A 23,741-nucleotide genomic window follows, 5' to 3' on the forward strand; every position below is an offset into this window, starting at 1 on the left:
AAAAATGTACATAAACGGACAAGAGAAGGGAAAAATTAAAGAAATGATGAAAAGCAAAAAGAAAATGATACACATGTAATGCTCCATTTGTTTCAACGTAAAATGATTTCCGTCGTAAAATATTTTCGATAAAATCAATTTCAAAAGAAAATTATTTTCTCGAAAATATTTTTCGGCGTTTGGTTCGCACGAAAAAATTACGAAAAATGAAAATGCAACTGTCGCCGGAATCCTGCGAGCATGATTGGCTGGATTCGGCCAAAATTGCCAGATTTCGGCAGAACACCTCCGGGCCCGATCAGATCCGGCCGGATCCGGTCATTTTGGCCGGATCTCGGCAGGATCAGTGGCCGGGTCCGGACATTGATCCGGCCGGATTCCGGCCATTTTGGCCAGATCCGGCCGGATCAGTGTCCGGATCCGATCAGATCAGGCCGGATTCCAGCCATTTTGGCGAGAGCCGGCCGGATCCCGGCCATTTTGGTCAGATCTGGCCGGATCAGTGTCCGGATCCGGTCAGATCAGGCCGGATTCCGGCCATTTTGGCCAGATCCGGCCGGATCAGTGTCCGGATCCGGTCAAATCAGGCCGGATTTCGGCCATTTTTGCCGGATCCGGTCAGATCAGGCTGGCTTACGGCTGATTTCTGTCCATGGCCAGATTCCGCCGGCATTTGGCACAGTTGCCGGATGTCGCCGGATTCCGGCGGCCGGCAGTATTCCGGTGGTCGGATTCCGACGCCGGCATTATTCCAGTGACTTGATGATGCCGAATTTCGGTGCTGCCTATTTTCGAACGACCGACTATTGCCGGATTCGACCAGTCAGATATCAAACGTGCGTGTAAAGACGAAGAATATAATTTTGGAAAACGATTTACGGTTTTAAAAACCGTAAATCGTTTTCCAAAAATTAAAGAAGGTTTTACGGTCAAACCGAAAATGGTTTTCGTTGACCGTTATTTTCGCCCATACCAAACACCGTAAAATACCGAAATTATTTTCTAGAAATCATTTTATGTCGAAACAAACGGAGCATAAGACGATGAAAAGCAATAAGAGAAAGAGAAAATGATGATTGGGGTGGGACGAGCAACTTGCGCTTAATAATGATGAAGTAGGACCAAGTTGCTGTCTTAATCAGATTAAGTTAATCTTATCCGATCCTGTCGTTTCGTCCTTTTTAATTTTTATACAGTTGGGGTAGTAATGATGAAGTAGGTTGCTGTCTTAATCTAATATATCCTGTCGTTTCGTCCTTTTTATACAGTCGTTTCTTCAAGTTCGTCTACACCGCTGACCGGACCACTACTGCACAGTGAGCTTTAGGAGCCGCGGTTTTGGAAGACAGCCCTCTCTAGCTCTGTAACTGTAAGTACTTACCTCATCAATTTTTGCGTTTCCATTTTTTTTTTTGCATCGAATCTTGCATTAGTTAACATAATAGCAGAAAATGAGATATCTGCTGTCATCTGCAAGATCTGAGTAACATGGATATCGTTCTGTACAAATTGATATGGGAAGTGGTTTTTCTTTACGAGGTTGTCATGATCGATCTCGTTAAGGATGAAGATCTTTTTTCTTTTTTTTTTTTTAAAAGAAAAGATCTAAATATTTTATTGTTACATCACAAAGTATAAAATTTCACAAATTTATAGTCACATGCTATAAGGTTATATAATCATAGATACAAAACAAAATTTTTACAATAAAGTGTTATCTATGATTTTCATTTTCTGCTAATTGATGTACAAAAATAGTTAAGGAACAGATCTGTTCCGAACATACTAGATCTAAGACAAGGGTAGTCAAATATCTTAGAAAAATTTATTTAAATCGGTCGTGAGAGATAACTCATCATACTTGACTAACTTTCATTCTATAAATTGCCCATAAGGGCAGATTTACAGAGAAGGAAACTCTTATTTAAAGCAAAAATATAAATAGAACATAATGGCAGCGGCCAGGAAGGAGATGAACGGCACAACACGGAGGTAGATAGAGCGGGGAGTAGAAATGGAAAGGGAGAGGAGGATGGAGCTAAGGGATGAAGTTTAAAGCCAGTTAAGAGGAAAGAAAGTACTGTATTAAACATTAATTTAACATAAGCATGAAGAAAATTAATTGGCATTGTTTGTTTAATAATCTTTATTTTCTTAGTTTATATTAATTAAGCGAAACGACTATTTTATTTTTTAAAATTTTATTAGAAATTGGAAAAAGTGAAATGGATTAGCGATAGAATAATTATTCTAATAATCTTTACTACTTAAAGTATTAGAGTATATATCTATATATATATATAGTTTAACACGTACCTAAGCTAGCTATTTTATTCTTCACAGAATGACTGTTTCTTTTTTCTCGTGTTGTTGGTTCCTAATCATGTATGCCTTGGAATTTAATCAATTATGACATATGCAGTGCGGTGCACGATTTTAAGAAAATTTCTTACATCAGTAATATTGTTGGCTTGTTGCATGCCTTCTGAACCACATATATTTCAAAGTTATTAATAAAACGAAATAGAAAGACCTATTGATCTACATGATAATGGACTCGAATGGGACCTGTTTGGTAAACATATTTTCATAAAAGAGCCCTAAATTATATTTATGAAAATTCTGTAGAGCTTTTTATGAATTTCATTGTTTGTTTAGCACTTCTATAGATAAAAGGAATTTTTCATACATGCCAAACGTACCCAGAGGCAGTTCCGCCTATGTTTAGGGAAGAAGAGAAGGAAAATTTTCAACGTGACACCATGCCACCATTACATAGACTATTTATTGCAAGATTACAAGGGTATATAATCTAATTAATGTCGGCAAAATTTAATTTTATAATTGATGAAATCAAGGCAGGATGAATCGACCTTAAAACCTGAGTAGTCTCCCTGAACTTCTTGTGTGAATTATGTTGTTTGAACCCAATCAAGTCCTTGGACCCAAAAAATCCTGCCCTTTTTCCAAGCTACATCTATCTCTTTCTTTGCAAATCATCAAAGGGGGATTTGCATCACTACAAGAGTAAATAAACAAACCAAATCATACCATGAATATTCAATATCAGGTTTTAAACTGTATCATATATATAGTGATTTTAGGAGCGGTAAGAGAGTGCACTATTCTTTTTTTCACTTTATTTTAGGTGCAACCTTTATGCTATTTAGTTAAAGACCCACTTATGCATCAATAATTTTTTGGGTTGTTCTACTTTCACACTCTGATGATTGTGTTCATATATATCACCCTCTCTTGCAAAGTGGATTCAACCTTGTGAAAGGAATGGTACAAAAACAGAGGGCCAATTATGTTGCAGATATCATCGTCATCTTCTTCTTCTTCTTCTTATTTTTATGGCTTCTTCTTCTTATTATTATAATTGTTGTTTTTTTCCTTTATGAGGAAGGAGCATACATTATTATTGTTGTTGTTGTTGGTTGTTTGTCAGAACAATTTTTCGGATGGGTGGAACACTAAGTCAACTCACACTTACAAGATATAAATCAATGATCAAGAGAGCTTGTCGGTTTATGCTGACAGAAGATGGTTTTAATGCTTAAATTACGAATTGGTATGAGGAGAAGTTAATAACTTCAATAGAGTAGAGTTTTGCCGAGGGCTAAAAGCCCCTTTTATCTGGCTAGAGTTCGCCTTTTATAGTGGTCTAATATAACCGTGGAGGAATTGGCCGATAGTGATAGTTACTAAGCTCATCCTAGAGTGATTTAAGCTGGGTAAAGTAAGAGCTTACAGAGGAATTCTACTGCGCGAGGGTTGAAATGGACTTCTGTAACTGGAAAACCCGAGGTCCATTATTCTAAGAAAACCTTTCTTTTAGGTCAAGCCCACATCTCATGGCATGCATTGATGTAAATCACGCTGGCAGCGATTTCTTTGAAATCAGAGTTGAGGATTCAGGATAAGATTATATTATATTGTTACAGTGCACCCAAGCATGGTGGTACTCACCTCTAGTCTCGATTGGGGGTTGAGGAAGAGATCCATCACCGAACGCCAATCTGTTCTTGGCAGTGAGGGCCATTATCATCAAACGGCTCCATGTGTTGTAGTTCTCACCTATTAACAGTCGAGAAACGAGAATTGCGCTGGGACCATTAATTTTGTTCAATTTCAGTTTTTAATCTTGCCCATTTAAACTAAAAGCAGCTAGCTGACTTTTGTTTTTTTTAACTCTTTCACCGATAAGGACATACCGTGTAACCTTGAATTTCAGTTGAAGGGTTTAATTTCGCAATAAGTATTTATTAATCAAGAAAGAAAAAAAAAAAGAAAAAAAGAAAAAAGCACACCTAATGATTAAACGTCAGTTAATAGTCTGCAAGAAAATTAGGGAAGTCCATCAAGGAATTCTATTGGTCCTGTTTGGTAAGGAAAGAAGAATTGGTAGTGGGAGTTGGAAGTGATAGATGGGAAATAAAGTAAAAAGAATTTGTATAGAAAAGTAAAAAAAATTTGTTTTGTAGTGAATGTTTTTTATTTAAATAATAGTAAAAAATTATTAATGTGATATAAAGTTGAAATGTTTTGAAGTTGATTGTTTTTGGAACAAGTGAACAGGGGAGGGAAAAATTTTAATTTCCTGCCAAACAAGCCAATTATTACTGTACGTAGCCAATCCTCCTTTTATTGCTTCTAACACCATTTGGATATTTTGACAGATTAAAAATGGAGATAAAGGATGCCTCGAGTGCACCTCATCGTCAAGTTCCTGACAAAGATACTTACTTGGAATGGAGTGATTCGGTAAAAACCTTGTTGATGAATCAAGATCTCTGGGAAATAGTTGAAGCAACCACTGAACCTCCGAAGAAAGAAGATGATGAAACTACTTTCAAGGCTTGGAGTATGAAAAATTCCATGGCTTTAACTATCATCAAGGTTTCATGCGGGCCGGACGCATTGTCAGAGATTAGGGAGATTGATTCGGCTAACATTGCATGGAATACTTTGGCAGAAAAGTACAACGTCTCTAAAAATACTAGCTCAGGTTCTCTCTCTCTCTCTCCCACAACAATGCACATGCTCAGACATTAATGTAAATGTATAATAAGATTAAAGGAAAAATCAAAATTAGTCTGTATGTTTTCTTGCGACTTCAATTTAGTCATCTTATTATCATTAGGTTTTTACAATTAAGATCAATATGTTATATTTATATATATAGGTTTTTAGGTTTTACCACAGTTTTAATTAGGTCTTCATTCATCCATTTATCTTTTAATTAATTGATGTCATGGAATGTCAAATCACTAAATTAATTAAACTTAGTTTGTGTTTGACGAGTCATGGGTCAATTATACAATTTTACTATGCAAATCTAGCCTAATAAAAAACATTAAAAAAATGAAATGTAAAATAAAAAAAAAAATAATTATAAAAATAAAAGAATAGTGGCATTATGAGCGAGTCCATCCCTCACAAAGGGCCAACCTTCACAAATGAAGGGTGGCAACCCTAACCAACTAAGCGCGGTTGCCCTTCACAGGGCCACTCCTCTATGAGTGGAGGCCTCCCCTAGCCTCACATTGCCATCTTTCTTTATCTTTTTTATTTCTTTTTATTTTTAATTTTAAAAAATTAGTTAATTATTTATTTGTTATTTTAGATAGATTTGGCCCCTAGTAAAATATACATATCAAATTAGTGATCTTATATGGCACACATTATCAATTAATTAGACGACCGATTGACAGGGCTGCTTGGGGCCTTAAGCTACGCGGCTACGCCTAGAGGCAAGTTGCTATAAAGCCTTTCAAAGTAGTACTGTTGAGCACAATTAATGGCTATTGTCATGACAAGTAGTGCAAATGATCTAAAGTAAGATTTAATTCGAATATATTAAAAAAATATAATATCTTCTTGAAGAAGAAGGTCTTGTAACCTAATGATAGTTACTTTTATCGTTCAAAGCTTAAGTTCACCATGACTATTACTTAATCTTTTGCAGTTCTTATTTATTTTACTTCACTTGGTCGATGTTAGTATATATTTTTGGGAAATCATTAGTTCAATCGATTCTTATTGGTTTTATTGCAGGGAATACTATGTTGGGATCATATGCATCACATCAACAGCAGAATAATCTCGAGATAGCTTCGAGAATACATGGTAAGATTATGCATAAAAATTAAATCAATAAGAGGAGCACTCACATAGACTTTCGGCCAAACATTAGAAAAAATGAAATGTTAAATAATATATATATATATCCCTCACAAAGTGCCACCCTAGCCTTCACAAATGAAGGGTGGCAACCCTAACCAAATGAGGGGTGTTTGCCCTTCACATGGCCACTCCTATGTGATGCGAGGCCTCTCCTCACGTACATCTGCCATCTCTCTTTTTTTATTTTTATTTTATTTTATTTTTTTCATTTTAGATAGATTTTCCTAATAAAAGATACAATAAACATATAACATATCCAATGTGAGCCATGTGTCATTAAATTGGTGATCATATATGGCACACTATCAACTAATGAGACGACAGACTGACAAGGCTGCTTGGGCCTCAAGCTACTCCTTGAGGCAAGTTGCTATAAAGCCTTTCAAAATAGAGGTGAGCACAATTGCTATTGCCCTCACAAGTAGTGCAAGTGATCAAAAATAATATTTAATGAGAATATATTAAAAAATATAATATGTTATTAAAGAAGGTCTTGTAACCTAATGATAGTTCCCTTTATTATTCAAAGATTGAGTTCACGATGACTATTACTTATTCTTTTCCAGCTTGGTTGATTTTAATATTTTTGGAAAATCATTAGTTCAGTCGATTCTTATTGGTTGTATTGCAGGGAATAGTATGTTGGTATCATATGCACAGCAGAATAATTCCGAGATCGCTTCCAGAATACATGGTAAGATCATGCATACAAATTAAATCAACAAGAAGAGCACTCACATAGATTTTTTCGACCACTCCTTGAGTTGATGGGTTGTTTTGCTTTTCTTTTCTCTTCTTGACGAACACGACTGGCTATGATATTTTAGAATCTTCAAATTTTTCCTCAATGCCTGGAGATGACCTAGAGAGTAGACTCTCAAATCTATCTCTCAACTCTTGAGAGTATAGAATTCTATCTTTTGTTAACTCTTTAACACAATTGTGTAGTGTTGTGATGCATCTTATGCCTCGCAGGCTTCTTTATTTGTAGGCAAGTGTAACGCCCATAAATTTAATTAATTAAAATAATTGACCTAGAGAGTTACTTGTAGTGCCTCCATATTAATTTACTTTTAATTAGGTGGATTTACTGCCTCTAATACTAACCATCAATTAAAGTAAAACATAAAAGAACGCAGAAAAAATGATCTAAGACAAAAACTAGAATATCTTCCATATTAACAATACTTTTGATCAATGAAATGATAAAGTCCCAAGAGATATAACAACAACATTTAACATCATTTAGGTATGCTATACACAAACTTGACTAAGTGAGCCCTTCACTCTGCATCTTTATCCTAGTGAAATACTCTAACCCAATAGTCCAACAAACCTGCTACTTGCAAAACACTGAGATGTTGCACATATGGAAAAGTAGTAACTGCATAACTCCATAACTTAGTTAGTAAATTATCATGGAACTTGTTTAGCTCATGCCTTGGTAGCGAATCATAAACTATATAAACTTTAGTAACCAAGAATGTTATGGATTTGCAAAAATGATATGTGTTGCCTTTGTTATTATGCAAATGGAAAAAAAAAAAAAAATGGTTTATTTTTGTTATGTACCTAGGGATAAGGACAAGGGCATTCATGGAGTTACATATTTTGCCTCATTGACTAAATAGAAGATATTTAGGGATTTGGATAAGCAAGAATCTCTAATTTAAGAAAATTATATCCTATTATGTTAAGTTTTCTATTAGGAAGGAAATATGGGAATTATTTATTCCGTTAGGTTTAGTAATATTTATGAGATATTTATTTATTTATCGTTTCTGTATTTTCAGCTTTGTAACCCTATAAATAGGGTATTAGAGAATGAAATAATATCAAGAAGAAAAATTATAATTCAACTCTAGGAGTTGTTTTGGGGTTTTTTAGAGTTTCTCGAATAATCCTAAAATTAGGATGCCCAAGATACCTCGAATTATCCTATCTGAATCTATCCAATTTATCATTGTTCATCCCTCGTTACGAAGGTCCGTAACAACGTGGTATCAGAGCCGCGTTGCGACATGGCGGACCAAAGATTAGAGCGTCTAGCGAACAATTAAGTTGAGTTCTCTCAATGCCGACTGGCAGCTTATGGAGGAAAGACTTATCAAAAGAATGGAGGAGATGATGGCTGCCTTCTCCATCTAGTTCCAACAACCCCGTGCAGAAGACCCCATCCCACCACACAAGCTCTTTGCAGGTAATATTACTCTCACTCTCACCCTCACCCTCACCCTTAGAAAATCTTCCAGTAAAACAACCCACAAAAGAAACCATACCATCGTCTTCACCCTTAGAAAATCTACCCAAACAACAATCCACCAAAGAAACACCAACCCCACCACCAAGCAAAGACCCAGAACCCATCACCGTTCAAAAGAAAGCCCAACCCCCACCATCTCCACAAACACACACGTCTCCACTCAGTTCCCCCCCAAAACTCCCACCTACCTTACCCATCAATATATCAAACCATAACCCATAGTGCCAAACCCATAAACCTCCAAGCCCAGCCACTCTCACCGTTGCAAGCCCTCAAACCCGCCACAAACCACATCTGCTAGCCACACCATCGCCCAATATCCACCACACCATCAATACACATACAGCCTCACCACCACAGATCAAACCATCACCACCCAAAATCCCACCCAAAACGTTAAGAAAAACCACCTCCTAGCGAAACCACAATAATCATGAAGCAAACCCACATGGCCATCCTCAATGTGGTGCAATAGAAAGGAAGAACCGAGCTTTTGATTGGCTCAGAAGAAGGAAAAAGCCCGGGTCTTTCCGTCTGAAACAACAATTTCCTTTAAGAGAGGTAGACAGAGGAGCACGTTCGGGCTTGACGGGCGAAGGAAGAATGAAGATTGGGTCCAGATTTTTGAATTTTCTGTTGAAGGAGATGGGAATCCAAAATCTGCTGCTGGGGAAAAAATTACAGAGTATTATGGCAATATCCGAGATTTTCAGATTTTCAAAAAATATATTGAAATTTTTGGGTGTTTTTGATTCTTTGAAGAACCTTGTTGTCCTACTGTAGGGATGTAATCGAGGTGAGCTGAGTCAAATTTTAAGATTTCAAGATTGGCTCGTTTATGAGTCTATCCTAAATAGTCGAACTCGAATTCGAGCCGAGCTATTAAATGCATGTTAAAGCTCGACTTGTTTAAAACTCGGGCGAGCTCTAGTTCAAGCTCGAGCTTGTTGAGAATGAACATTCGAGTCGAGCCGAGCCGAGCCGAGTTATTCGACAAGCTCGGCTCAATTAGAGCTTGAGGTAGGCTATTCAATTTTTCAATGTGTCGAGTTTGTAAACAACCTCCATACTAACTATTAATAACTTAATATGTTAGTTTAACATACTAAATATTACTATCAAAGTATTATAATTAATATATAATACAATATTTATTAAGTTAATATACTATATGCTTATTTAGTATAGATATATTGAAAAATGACCTATATATATATATATATATATATATATATATAAAATAGAATATCAAGTAACATATAGTTAATTACATTCACTCAGTATATGTTAATAAACTAGATAATATGTTAGTTTATGATCTAACTAGTTAGCATGTTAACTAATACACATATGCACATATAAATATTAAGTAACATATATAACATATATTACTTAATTACTAATATACATGCTTAAATTTATATAATTCATTTTTAGTAATATATAAGAGATATGAACAAGTTAACGAGTCGGACTAATGAGCCAATGGAGCGATCCGGTCGAGCTTTAAACGAGCTGAGCTCGTGAGCTCCTATCGATTTTTGTCGAGCGAGTCGAGTATGTATCACTTATTAATCGAGTGGGTTTTTACAGTAACAAGCGAGTCTCTACAGTATCAAGCTCGAGTTTAGATCGGACTAAACCGAGCGGGTATCGAGCGGGTTGTTAAACGGACTGGTTTATTTACATCCTTATTAACTGCACAAATGGAGTTGGAAGCATAGCCGCAAAGGCGTGTGCAGCTTTTGCTATGACAAGGGTTCAAGGAAGTTGAAGGGTTGGCTTGTTGGTAGAAGACGTTGGAAAAAGAAATTAATGGGCGGAGCACTGGTTCGTTGGTTGCTTGGGAAAGACGAATTGCAGAAATAAAGAAAAAAAGAAAAAAGAAAAAAAAAAGGGTGTGCTCATGTGAAGTGTGCAAGCCAAATTCTTGGGTGAAAAGTTGTGCAGAATTAATGGAGGGTAGGTGAGATATGAGTTATCAAAAAAATGTGGGTCTTGAATGCAGGTAGCTCATTTTTCCTTCTTCAAGAGATTGACACTCCACGTCAGCAGCTATTGGAGCGCCATTATTTAGGACCCTGTGGACAAGGTCCATTTGAATAGGGTAGGAATGTTATGTACGTAGGGTTATGGACAAGGGCATTCATGGAATTATATATAATGTCTTATTGACAAAATAAAAGATATTTAGGGATTTGGATTCTTGCTCATAAAGCAAGAATCTCTAATTTAAGAAAATTATATCCCATTATGTTAAGTTTTCTATTAGGAAGGAAACAAGGGAATTATATATCTCATTAGGTTTAGTAATATTTATGTAATATATTTTTATTTATCGTTTCCATATTTTCAGCTTTGTAACCCTATAAATAGGGTATTGGAGAATGAACAAATATCAAGAAGAAAAATTATAATTCAACTTTAGTAGTTGTTTAGGAATTTTTTAAGGTTTCTCGAATAATCCTAACATTAGTAGGCCCAGAATACCTCGAATTATTTTACCAAAATCTATCAAATTTATCATTGGTCATCCCTTGTTATGAAGGTCCGTAACAATTTTAGAGTATAGTAAGCATAATTTTACTTTGTGGAATAGGTAATCCCTCGTTAGGTTTTAATGCTGGTAATCATGTGGAATAGGTAATTTATATAGTCAATAGTAATAAATTTACTTTGTTTGGTTTTTTCGAGCTCTTAACCCATTCTTGATAGGGTTGGGGTTGTTCTGAGGGACTTGGAGTACAACACTGGTGCCTCAAGGAAGTACGCACATCATCCATAACTAGTAGTTCGACTGAGTCCGACTCCGGGTGGCTCACGCTACTAGAAATGTTTGTTTGTAGTAACTACCATCCGTATATGGTGCACCGGTTATACTATAAAACTATTGAATCCAAGACCAAACAATAAATCTAAATCTATGGACCAGAGGGTTAGCTTGTAGATACATGTTCCCAACATTCATACATGATGATCCACACTTTATGTTCAAATTGTTATAAAACATTTTATAAGTATGTATTTCGATACATTTATAGACATTTGATAAAACATTAGGCTCATGACACAATTACGTAATAAAAGTTTGAAGAGATAAATATAAAAAAGCCCTCTCAAACTACCAAGCGTTTCTAAAATAGCCTCCTGAACTTTTAAGTGCACTAATTTGACCCTCCAAGCTACCAAAGAGTGTCAAAAAGGCTAATTTTGTCAAAATATTCCTATAATATCATTGCCACGTGTCATATATTCAATTAGAAAATTAAAAAATAAAATTTAAAAATCAAGAAAATATTAAAAATATTAAAAAGAAACTAAGAAAAAAAAAATCAGAAAATATTAACTGTATTTCAAATCACTTGGATTGATCCAATTGAGGTCCTAACATGTTAATAGACATGTTAGAGGACCAAAGACAATCAACCCGTTGTGGTAGGCTGCCAGATCAATTCAGGACAACAACACAAACATGCTGCGAAACAGTAATTCATGCATGAAGTTTCACAAATTTTCATTTCGATCTAAACCATGTTTTTTATGAAGTTGGCATTGATACCATTTGTTGGGATCATATGCATCATATGGAAAACGGAATAATCCCAAGATCGCTTGGAGGATATATACATGTAAGATCATGCATAAAAATTAAATCAACAAGAAGTGCACTTACATAGAGTTTCGGCCACTCCTTGGTTTTATGCACTGTTTTGTGTTTCATTTCTCATCTTGCTAAGATGAACACGGTTGGCTATGGGATTTTAAAACCTTCAAGCTTTCTTCTCAATGATTGAAAATGACCAAAAGAGTGGGCTCTTAGTTCTGTCTCTGAATTCTTGAGAATATAGAATTCTATTGTGTTAACTATTAACACAACTTTATAGTGTTCTTTTTTTTTTTTTGAAGAAACTTCATAGTGTGTTCTATGTGATGTTGTGATGTTTCTTATGCCTTGTAGGCTTCTTTACTTATAGTCAAGTGTGTCTTTGGACAGAAACAAAAAACCTAGCCGCAGAAGACCATGAGGCACACGGCTAGGCTAGGGTTTTAGACACGGCCTATATCTCGTAAAATACCGCCTAGGCTTAGGATTAATACTCCTAGGCCTTGTCTTGGAAAAAAAAAAAAAAAAAAAAAAAAAAAAAAGGGCCATGCCGGGATTAAACTCCTAGTCCATGTTTTAAATAAAACTAGCCCATAAATTTATCAGAAGCATGTATATTTTGGTTAAGTTATATCAACTTGAAAAGGGATCCAAAGGAACAAATATAAACTAGCTCTAATAGGCCTTGGACACATGTCATCTCTTGACTTGTCATAAGTTACGATTAACTACAATTGATTCCATGAAACAATTATAATTGCACTCTTGTCATTATTTTTTATGTATTCAATTAGTCCCGTTGAATATACTTGTACTTTACATTTGACCCCCCTCCATGAAATATTCAGTAGTCAAATTGAAATCATAAATGACTGTCACATTAATTCAATGTTTCATATCCTTCGGTACCAAATTTAATCCCTTATTTATTATTTGTAGATGTGAAATATCATTTCACCTTGTACATAAAGTTTTAGAACTCTTACTAAAACACTACGGCCCGAGAATAAGAATATTCAATTCCATGAAATCTATCTTAAAGAGATATTCCTTATAATTTCTATTTAATCAAAAGATTTGGACTCCTTGAGGAGTCATGTTCCCACAATTCTATATTTGATCATCCAAAGCAATGAGAATTTTGACTGAAATAGGTTTTACTCCTAAATGAATCAAAGTGACTTACACTTTACATTTGAGTTCAAAATCCTTTTAGGATTTAGAGTCAATATTATAAGTAGTCGTGAGTTCATATCATTACTTTAACACTGTTATAAGATAATGAAAACTTACGTGGTCCATTTAGTATGTGGTATCCACACCAACATATCAACCCGAAGTCCCTACTTCATACGATCAGGACGGATCATCTTGGTATATATATGTGTTTTTTATCCAATGGAATGCACAATTCTGTTACCGACTATAAGAAATAATTTATAAGCTACAAGATTTATGACTTAGATCTTACGTGTGATAATCTCATTACTCATACCTATGTGATATTTTATGTAACCTAAAGACCTTATATGTATATGACAAATAATAATCACTTGATAGCATTTGCACAATATTCATGAAATAGATCAGTGAATATTAACCAACTTTATTATATTAAAACTAAAATCTCATATTTAATAATTTGAGTTGAGGGCACATACCCTAACATATATAGTAAACTATCTAACCAAAAATTATTTGTCAGTGTATGATTTTTTCAATTCAACCATCAATTGAGTGTGCTATGATAACCATGTACAAAATCCAATACTTTGTTGATTGTGCATAATATATATATATATATATATATACACACACTAACGCACAGGAGAGGAGGATATGAATTAATTAAATAAAATTTTGTTTTTATAATAAGGTTTTTCCTTCCAAGTTTCCAAATTCCTATGTTGTAAAGAAGTTTTAATCATGCATCTCACTTGCATTGACGATGGGATGTTGCTTGTTGTTGGTACTAATTTTAATGACCTTTACATATTCAGTTAATTCTGAAATTTAAAATCCAAAGAAAAGAACAACCCATAGCTGCCATGTTAATGTCAGAATGGTTTCATTTCACTCTCATTCGATGAAAATGAAAAAAGTTTTTGCAGGCAGCGAGCAAAGTGGAAACGTTGACCATCTTCAGTATGAGGCCTTAAACAAGGCTGTGCAAAGAGGTGATTGGAACGCTACAGAAGAGTTCCTTAATGGCCAACCTGGTGCATGGAGTGCAAAAATCACATTTTTGGGCGAGACAGCTCTTCACGTTGCTGTTAAAGCTGGGCGTGATCATGAGCATATAGTGGAGAAGTTAGTGGATGTAATGTCGGAGGAAGACTTGGCAATACAGGATAGCTTTGGTGGCACAGCTTTGGCTTATACAATTAATAGTGGAAACTACAGGATGGCGGCGTGCATGCTTAAAAAAAACAAGAAGTTGGTCAGCATTAGAACTCAGAATGGTGAAATTCCAGTTATTCACGCTATTGATTATGGGCATATAGAGTTGGCTCGCTATCTCTATTCTCTCACTCCCCTAGAAGATCTAATGCCAGAAAATGGCAGTAACGGTGCTACACTTTGTGGTCAGGCAATATATACCAGAACTTTAGGTAATAACTCCTCCTCGATCTAATTATATATATATGTTCGATGATTTAAAATCTTCACAATATAATTCCCTTTTTTTTTTTTTTCTTTTTTTTCCCCGATATAACAGATATTGCTTTGGATTTAATCCAGCGTTGTCCACGTTTATCTCTTTCTCTAGACAGAGAGGGATACAGCCCTTTGTATGCGTTGGCTTCTATGGCGTATGCATTCCCGAGTGGAAATCCGCTTGTGTTTTGGAAACGATGGATCTACTCCTGTTAGTACCAATCTCTTTTCTCTTTTCTTCTCATCAAATTTGTTTTTGATTAAAATATAAATTAAATTATTAAAATACTTTAGCAAGCAATTCCTAACAATTGAAATATGAACATGTATACATGCAATTAAAAAAAAAAAACAAAAATTAAATTAACTCCCAAATATAAATTCAAACATATAATTAATAATTTGATCATATTTTCATTCGTACGTACATATATACAATTACGGGGGTGAAAACTGACATTTTAAGTTTGGCCTAAAATAATAAAATAAAATTGGGAGGTAAAAATTTTAAAAGGGTTATAGGAGTATTTTAATATATATATGTGTGTGTGCGCGCGCGCGTTGTTATTGTTACCGTAACTATTATAAGAAAGATTAAAAAAAAAAAAGTGGTTTTTGGATAACTGATTAATTTCAAATAAGTGATTTTATAATATACAAAAAAATTTATATAAACTGTTTCTCAGAAAAAGAAAAAAAAGAAAAAAAAAAAACTCAGAAAAAAATTATATATATAACTATTTATAAATTGACGAGGCAGTCAAGTATTTTTAACATAATCTTGAAAGCATAAACAAACGAAAAAAAGTAAAAAACTGTACTTCTCACCTGAGTAATGTATATGTGGCCACGTAATTTTCAATTTTATTTTATTTTTTATTTTTATCTACACTTAATAGACAATAAATGCCGTAACTAGACCCATGTTTTATACTATTAATAGTGAAATCTTGATTTCCTTCTTTGTAATTGTATCTACATGTCGACCCAAAAAATATAGTGACGCCCCCTCGATCCCTTCGATTTTTCAATACATATTAAACTAATATAAAATAGAAAAAAAAATTATAATTTATATATGTGACGGACTCACCCGATCGACCAACACTGCTTCCAATTGAGTGCTTTGGGAATGATCTTCATTGAACACCTCATTTGGTCGAGATCTAACTGACCCCTCAAACTAAGTGGTTCTGCCTCTGCTGTGAATTTCGAAGCCCGCCGGCTTGGACGTAATACTACTGCCAATTCCAGCTGACTGTCTTGGCTACTTAAAAATGTTCTCTTGAACCCGGCCAGGTCACAAAAAGGTTGTGCACCTTATATTTGCCACTTAGATAGAAACTTAAAAACGTCCCCACAAAATGCTAGTATATATATATCATGAATCCACAAAAAAAAAAAAAAAAAAAGGCCAGGAAGGGAAAAAGATAGCCTCGAAGACTGCAAGATGTAATACATTCTTTATCATGTCATAGAAAAATATAAAGAGAATTTATTTCATATAATGGTGTCTTAGTCGCATTTGAACCCATATATCTTGTGTTATTTGTGTTACCTTTTGAATACTCTAATACGTACACTTCAGGATAAAGCCAAATTTCTAAGGTATATTTAATAGTAGTTATTTATTTAATATTTTGCGTTTCTGAAAAGCAAATTTTTTAAATGCAAGACATGTATTAACACTATTTCTGAATTCTTACTTAAGATTCATTTCCTTTTTTGATTAAAGGTATACACATTCAACCGGCTCGTGCCACCAAGGAAATTCGTTTGAACTTTCAAAACGTAGAAAAAAGCCAAAGCGATCAAATAAAAATCATCGAATTAGGTATGTTGGCTAAAAGTTTTTTTTTAAGATTTGGCTTGTTACAGTAAGAATAATATTTTGGAGAAATTCATATTTTCTCTTGTGATAATTACTCAAATGATAAAACCATGACTTGCCTTCATTGTATAAAACAATAATCGAATTAACGATGCATGTTCTTGCGTTCGCAATAACAATGCAAAAATTACTTTGTCTTTAAGTAAACGTAAAGTATGACAAACCTCCAGTAAAAAGAAAAATAATAATGATTAAGTTAATAAATGCAATAGTACCTATGTCGCATTCTTGTGGAAAATCTATTAGATGTTCCTACAATTGTAGAGGAATTACAAATCGAAAGTTTAGAGTTTGTGATTCCAAACATTTCTTTTAATAATGGCTTCTAAATATCTTTATACTGACTTTGTTGTATGATATTCCAAGCGTAACGCCATTACAGGAGGCCAGGCATCAAGGGGAGTAACGTCGTTTACTCCAAGCTTTTAGCCTCAGCATCAATGGGATGCGGCTATAAATAGCCCTCATAATTCTCTCTCTCAGTGTCTTTGTGTTTTTTTAGTGCTTTTAGACTGTAGATTGTGAGGATCACTCTCATAGCGTCCGCCAGGAGGAAGAAGACATTAATTAAGTATACATTTGGTGTGTGAAATGACTATTTCATTTGGAAAAATGATAAGCTTTTATTAGAAATTGAAGAAGGTGAAATAGAATAATTCCAGTGTAAGAATATATGAGAATGATAGAATCGTTTTCATATACTTAACACTTGGAATTGAGAGGAATACTTATTTTTCAATTTAAGGAATAATCATTCACTCATTCCCATGAGAGTGACTATTCCAAGATTATTCCATTTCACATTTTTTAATTTCAAATAAAAGTTATTCATTTTCCTAATGGAATATTCATTCCACTTTCCAAACGTACTCTAAAGAAATCAAGAGGAACAATCTCAAAAAAATTTCACTTCAGTGCAAGAGGTACACTAATGAGCTTATTTCGGCCGTGCATTGATTTTTCTAACACGAGCAAATAATTAAAGATGCTCCTCAAATTGTCTACGAATAAAGTTGTTATTCATTGATCTATTTTTTAGCATAAAACATATGATATTTTACATGCTTTGTATATTTTGCATGTGAAAAGCTATTGGATTACATTGAATATGGTCTATGGTGCGAGTAAAGATTTATCACACAAGATCTTAGTCCATATGTATTTTTTAGCATAAGGCATATGATATTTTACATGCTTCGTATATTTTGCATGTGAAAAGCTATTGGATTACATTGAATATGGTCTATGGTGTGAGTAAAGATTTATCACACAAGATCTTAGTTCATAACCCTTCTAGTCTTAAACTCTGGATACTTCGCAGTCGGTAATGGAATTGGGCATTCCATTTGCAAAGACTGTTATACATCGAGTCTTTGTTGAAGTTGAAGGCTTCAGGTTACTGTGTAGGTATTATGCAGTGAACGGACCTCGAGAGTTGTTTTTCCATGAAAATAAAATCAAAGAAAAAAATTCCTACTCCCAATATTTACTTATGATATTGATTCTAAATCCTGAGAGAATTGTGTACTCAAATGTGAAGTACTGTAGATCACTTTGATACATTTATGGGTGAGATCAAATTGATGGTCAACCTACTTGGTGCATTGGGTGATCACAATTAACATTATGAGAAAGCTTTTCTCAATAAAGAATCCAAATCTTTTTTTTTTTTTTTTTTTTTTTTTTTTTTTTTTTTTTTTTTTTTTAAGAAATTTCCCATTAATATTGACTTTGTGGATTGGATTATTCTAAGTTTCTAGCCGGAGGATTTTGGTATGATGATGTAGGACGGAATTTAATAATATTTTCAATGCAAACGAAAATAGAAAAGATGCCAAAAATAATATTGAAGCATACCCATTTGATTTGAAGTACATCTGTTTGCAGACAATGGAAGTACAAAAGGAAATATTTGATCGTCAAGCCAAGAGTTTATTTTATTTTATTTCCTTATTAGAATTAAGACTTTATTTTCTTTACTTACTAGGATTAGATTTGCTTTATTTATTTCTTTTCCTTATTAGGATTAGATTTACTTTTACTTTTAGAATAAGGTTTACTATTGTTACTAGAATAAGGTTTACTATTACTATTAGGATTATGATTACTTTCTCTACAAGTATTTCTCTTCTATAAATAGGCTTGCTTATTATGTAAAACTCAATCAATTGAATTGTTATAAAATTAGAGAATTCTCTCTCAAATACTCTATGGAGTTTTATCTTTCTTTTAGCCTACGGGCTTGTTTTATCTTTTTGGGTAGAAGACGAAGACGCTTCTCCTTGCAGAATCAAAGACGCTGCTCTTTGATTAGTTACCTTAGTTTTCCGTTACGTTAGTTGGTATCAGAGCAGGCTTTATCCTGATCATGGCCAATCAGCGCAACGGTAACGAACTTCTCCAACAACGCTGCTTGTAGGGGAGGGGGCTCTTTTGAGAGCCAAATTCATGGGGTATCCGAGCTGGCATTATCCGGATTCGATGGCCAACTTATACTACAGTAACAACTTCTACAACGACGTTTACAGGAGATGTGACAGACGCGAGAGATGATGGAGCGCATGTACATGGGTCCTGTTCGTAATCATAGGTACAATGATACCCATGTTGACTATGGGATCCGAGTGAGGCATACTCATTACCAACGACTTGCACCCACAAACCGACCACCGGTCTATGAAGATCTTAGTGATGATTATGTAAGTTGCGTTCAACTTGTTTCTAACCATATTTATGAATCTTCGAATAAGAAACCCATATATGAAGAGAATGATAGTTACGGTGAAAAAGTAGAGTTACCGTCAGAGAAACAATATGTGCAACCCCAACCATTGGTTCCAGCTACTGTACCAGTGGAAGAATATCCACCACAAGCGCAGCTCATCACGATCACCACATAAATAAATAATAACAGTGATTGCTTTGAAGAAGACAATAAAGTTGAAGGTAGCATCAAGAAAAAAGTATTTGGAGAAATTTTAATGGAAGGAGACGAAAAGGAAAAGTCGTGTCTTAGCGCTATCTACGTAGATTTCTCCAAGCATCTTTCTCTGGAAGAACCGCATGCTATCTACGTAGATTTCTCCAAGTATCTTTTTCCGAAAGAGCCTCGTGTGACATATTGCAAAGAAAACTCGAGGACGAGTTTTTCAAGTGGGGGTGTCTGATGTAGGCAGGAATTTAATAATATTTTCGGTGCAAACGAAAATAGAAAAGATGCCAAAAATAATATTGAAGCAGACCCATTTGATTCGAAGTATACCTGTTTGCAGACAATGGAAGTACAAAAGGAAATATTTGATCATCAAGCCAAGAGTTTATTTTATTTTATTTCCTCATTAGAATTAAGACTTTATTTTCTTTACTTACTACGATTAGATTTGCTTTATTTATTTCTTTTCCTTATTAGGATTAGATTTACTTTTACTTCTAGAATAAGGTTTACTATTGTTACTAGAATAAGGTCTACTATTACTATTAGGATTATGATTACTTTCTCTACAAGTATTTCTCTTCTATAAATAAGCTTGCTTATTATGTAAAACTCAATCAATTGAATTGTTATAAAATTAGAGAATTCTCTCTCAAATACTCTACGGAGTTTTATCTTTCTTTTAGCCTACTGGCTTGTTTTATCTTTTTGGGTAGAAGACGAAGACGAAGACGCTTCTCCTTGCAGAATTAAAGACGCTGCTTTTTGATTTGTTACCTTAGTCTTCGGCTACGTCATATGAGATACTGAAATACAAAGTACACATGATAAGTATTTTACAAGTACGAGAATAATATATAAAATTAGGGGACTCAAGGAAAAAGGGGTAGAGAATTAAATAGTAGTATCTTGGCTTTAATTCTACTACAGAAGATTTCATGGAGGAATCAAAAGTCAAAATTAAGTAAATTTAAAAGATTAATTGTTTTAATAAAAAAAATATAAATTAGAGTTCAATTACAATTGTTTAGTGGAATCAATTGTAATTAAATAGTGGCATGAAGAGTAGAAACTATTTTGGCTAGTTTTTATTTTTCCTTTAGGTCCCTCAGCAAACTGATTTAATTTAACCAGATCATGCTTTTTTATTTATTGGGCTGGTTGTTTTTATTTAATTAAAATATGGACTAGAAAGAGACTGTGCATAAGATGGAATGGGTAGATTGGGCTTTAGGATAAAATCCAAGCCCACTAGCAGGGCAGTTGATGCATGCGTCAACTACACTCCTAGCCCTAGCCGTCCACCACAAGGGGAGTTATAGTTTATCTAGAACTGCTGCTACAGCTTGTCCACATTGCTTAAATCTCATACTCTCCTAGTATTTTGAGCGTATAGATAGATATGTCTGTAGCTCTTCAGAAGATAAGCAACTACTATAGTTCTTTATTTTTTACTAAGAACTTATTCCTGAGTTAACCCTCAAGAATAAGTTTAAATTTTGAAGAACAAGTTAAGAGCACACTCTCTTGGTTTTCACTAGTCATTTGTGAAAAGATCTGAGTGTTCATCACACGTTCTTTGTCGAGGAGGAAGCAGATAAATCTTGCCTATAAAGCTAAGGAATGGCCATTTATTTTTAAACACGTTCAAGTAAGTGCTTATCCTTTGTAGTTTATTTTTAAAATAGCATTGTTCTTCACATGTTCTTCATAAAGTTCCTTCTTGGCTTTGGGGATTTTATTTTCCGTTGTGCAAACATGGTTTTGCAAACCAATTCCCAGTAGTAGGTATATGAGTAATCCAAGCAAGCAGCATTGGGAAGCAGTCAGGTGGATTTTGTAATATCTGAAAGGTATTTCTGATACTTCCCTTTGCTTCACAGGCGTAGATTTGAAGCTGCAAGGTTATGCGGATGCTGATCTAGCGGGTGATGCTGATAGCAGGAAAAGTACTATTAGGTTTGTGTAAAGTCTAGGTGGTACAGCCATGTGTTGGGATTCAAAGTTACAGAGAATTGTTTCCCTTTCCACAACAGAAGCTGAATATGTAGCTGTGACAGAAGCCGGAAAGGAAATGGTTTGGCTACAAGGTTTCTTGGATGAGTTGGATAAGAAGGATGAGAAGGGCGTTCAACACATTGATAGTCAAAGTGCTATCTTTCTTGCAAAGAACCCAATGTACCATTCAAGAAAGAAACACATTCAGTTAAGGTATCATTTGATTCGCTTTCTCCTAGAAAGTGAATAGTTGATCCTTGAGAAGATTTGTGGAAGTGAGAATCCCACAAAAAGGTTGGCAAAATATGTAACTATTGAGAAACTGAAGCCGTGCGCAGCTTCAGTTGGTCTTCGGGGTTTAAGACAGGAGGCAGTTTTACAGCATCGGTTTTTAAGGCATGGAGGAATGCAGATATGAAGTTGGCGAGCGGACCAGTGTCCAAGTGGGAGATTATTGAGTATGTGGATACAGTCGGAACAACTGGTTTTCTTGTCCGGATAGGAACTCCAGGAGGCAGCTGCTGCCAAGCCCGTTTCGACTGGCAGCAGGGCTCGTCTAAATAGGAGTTCCAAAAAGTGGCAATTTTGAGGCATGTCAGGACAGAGCAGTGCGGTGTCCAGGCATGCGAGACATGAAGCTACGAAAACCTAGTCACGTCCGAATATGCTGGGAGGGCGTTCGGACATAGCCGCCTAAAAAACTTCGGTTTTCTATCTAAAGACCTGTTATGAGACTCTATTGTTATTAGAAAATTGTGGGAACATTGAGAGGTCTTTCTAAGTTTTCTATAGAGGTTTTATATAGGGAGTTTGAGAGTTGAATAGTTTAATCAATGTCTTTGGATTGTAAAAGTCTCTTGTATTATTTCTATATCATAGTGAAATTTGCTGCAACTCTGTAGACACAGCCTTAGTGGTGAACCACGTAAATGTTGTGTTCTTTTGAGATTGCTTGAAAGTCTTTCATTTTGTTTTCTTGTTTTTCGCATCTCATGGGTCTTTAAATAGGATTCATTTCCTAACAGCCACACTGTTTAAAAAATTTAAATGACGTGACAATATATTTACTATATAACATCATGTACACTGTTAGGTTTGTACAATAAAATCTTGACCATAAAATAACTCAATTCCATTTCACTTGAAATTGAGAGGATCCTATTCCAAGAAGGAATGACATACCTGCATTCTTTAAATCATATTAACTCGTGGTCGAGTTTATTTTTAGAAGGGGAGTCTCATGTAGGACGAGTTGCACACGATTAGATGGAGCAATTTTGAAAGAATCATCGCTTGAAACGCAAAGACACAGAGGTTGCGATTAATGGGCACTTGAAATCCATTTTAATGGTGCCTATCCAATGACTTTAGAGCATAGACAGAAAGATGCATTTAAAGCAATATCTAAACAAGCATTCCAATGAGAGAAAAATCAAAGGTTGTGTTTGACGCATAATTCAAAAAATATTTCAAATTGAAGTAGGTTAGAAAACTTCGCTCTAACACGAGTCAAATGTAGTGTTCTAGTCGAAGTGGCATGGGATACAAATAAGCATAGAATGTGCAACCAATTGTTTCAAAAAAAAAAAAGAAAAAAAAAAAAGAATGTGCAGACAAAAAATTCAGCTGTTTTTACAAAAGAGTGTCTTCCTTGATTGTTCTCTCCTTTTTATGGAATTCGAAGAATTAAAAAAAGCAGATGTGTTCTTCTTTTCCTCTCGCTTTGGCCACACCATGATTAACTAGTGTTCAATCTATTAATAAATTTTAATTCTCTCTCTCTCTCTCTCTCTCTCTCTCTCTCTATAATGCTTGCTAATATCACACAACTCAATAATTTGAGGTTGATTAGATATTATCTACCACCTGATGCAAAAAGTACTCATACTTTTAATTTGATAGAAAAAGTAAAATGATAATTTTTTTTTTTAACTCTTATACCTTGGTCTGTTTTATTTTATTAATTTCGTTTTAGTAATAATTTTAAAATGTGTATGAGTGACCGAATTTCATTTTTCTTTTGCAGTGCCTGCTCTATTGCGCCAGCTACTTTCAAATCTCCTAAACTTCTTGGGTATACTACGTCAATTCAATTAATACCATACATTGCTTAATTTGTCGAGCCTTTATACACGTACTCCTTTTTTTTTTTGTCAAAAAATTATAGCGTCATATCGGCTATCTAGCTAAGTTGGCATTGTTTTTA

At 34.6% G+C, this 23,741-nt stretch overlaps 1 protein-coding gene across 6 annotated transcripts in view; it reads left to right on the forward strand.

The window, feature by feature from the left end:
- The first annotated feature begins 1,258 nt into the window (after positions 1 to 1,258).
- Positions 1,259 to 23,741, forward strand: part of LOC133880493 (ankyrin repeat-containing protein At5g02620-like) — a 41,359-nt gene continuing 18,876 nt past the window's right edge. For 2 of the 6 annotated variants that reach the window (XM_062319440.1, XM_062319445.1), the window contains exons 1-8: positions 1,259 to 1,369; positions 4,683 to 5,011; positions 6,061 to 6,132; positions 6,821 to 6,883; positions 14,159 to 14,668; positions 14,776 to 14,925; positions 16,450 to 16,548; positions 23,562 to 23,609. In XM_062319440.1, coding sequence (XP_062175424.1) covers positions 4,690 to 5,011; positions 6,061 to 6,132; positions 6,821 to 6,883; positions 14,159 to 14,668; positions 14,776 to 14,925; positions 16,450 to 16,548; positions 23,562 to 23,609 — 1,264 coding nt within the window. In that variant the 5' untranslated portion in view covers positions 1,259 to 1,369; positions 4,683 to 4,689. The remainder of the gene's footprint in view (positions 1,370 to 4,682; positions 5,012 to 6,060; positions 6,133 to 6,820; positions 6,884 to 14,158; positions 14,669 to 14,775; positions 14,926 to 16,449; positions 16,549 to 23,561; positions 23,610 to 23,741) is intronic. The other 4 variants (XM_062319441.1, XM_062319444.1, XM_062319442.1 and 1 more) reach the window with 4 other exon arrangements.

Source organism: Alnus glutinosa, chromosome 10 (assembly GCF_958979055.1).
Source record: "Alnus glutinosa chromosome 10, dhAlnGlut1.1, whole genome shotgun sequence".
NCBI lineage: Eukaryota > Viridiplantae > Streptophyta > Magnoliopsida > Fagales > Betulaceae > Alnus > Alnus glutinosa.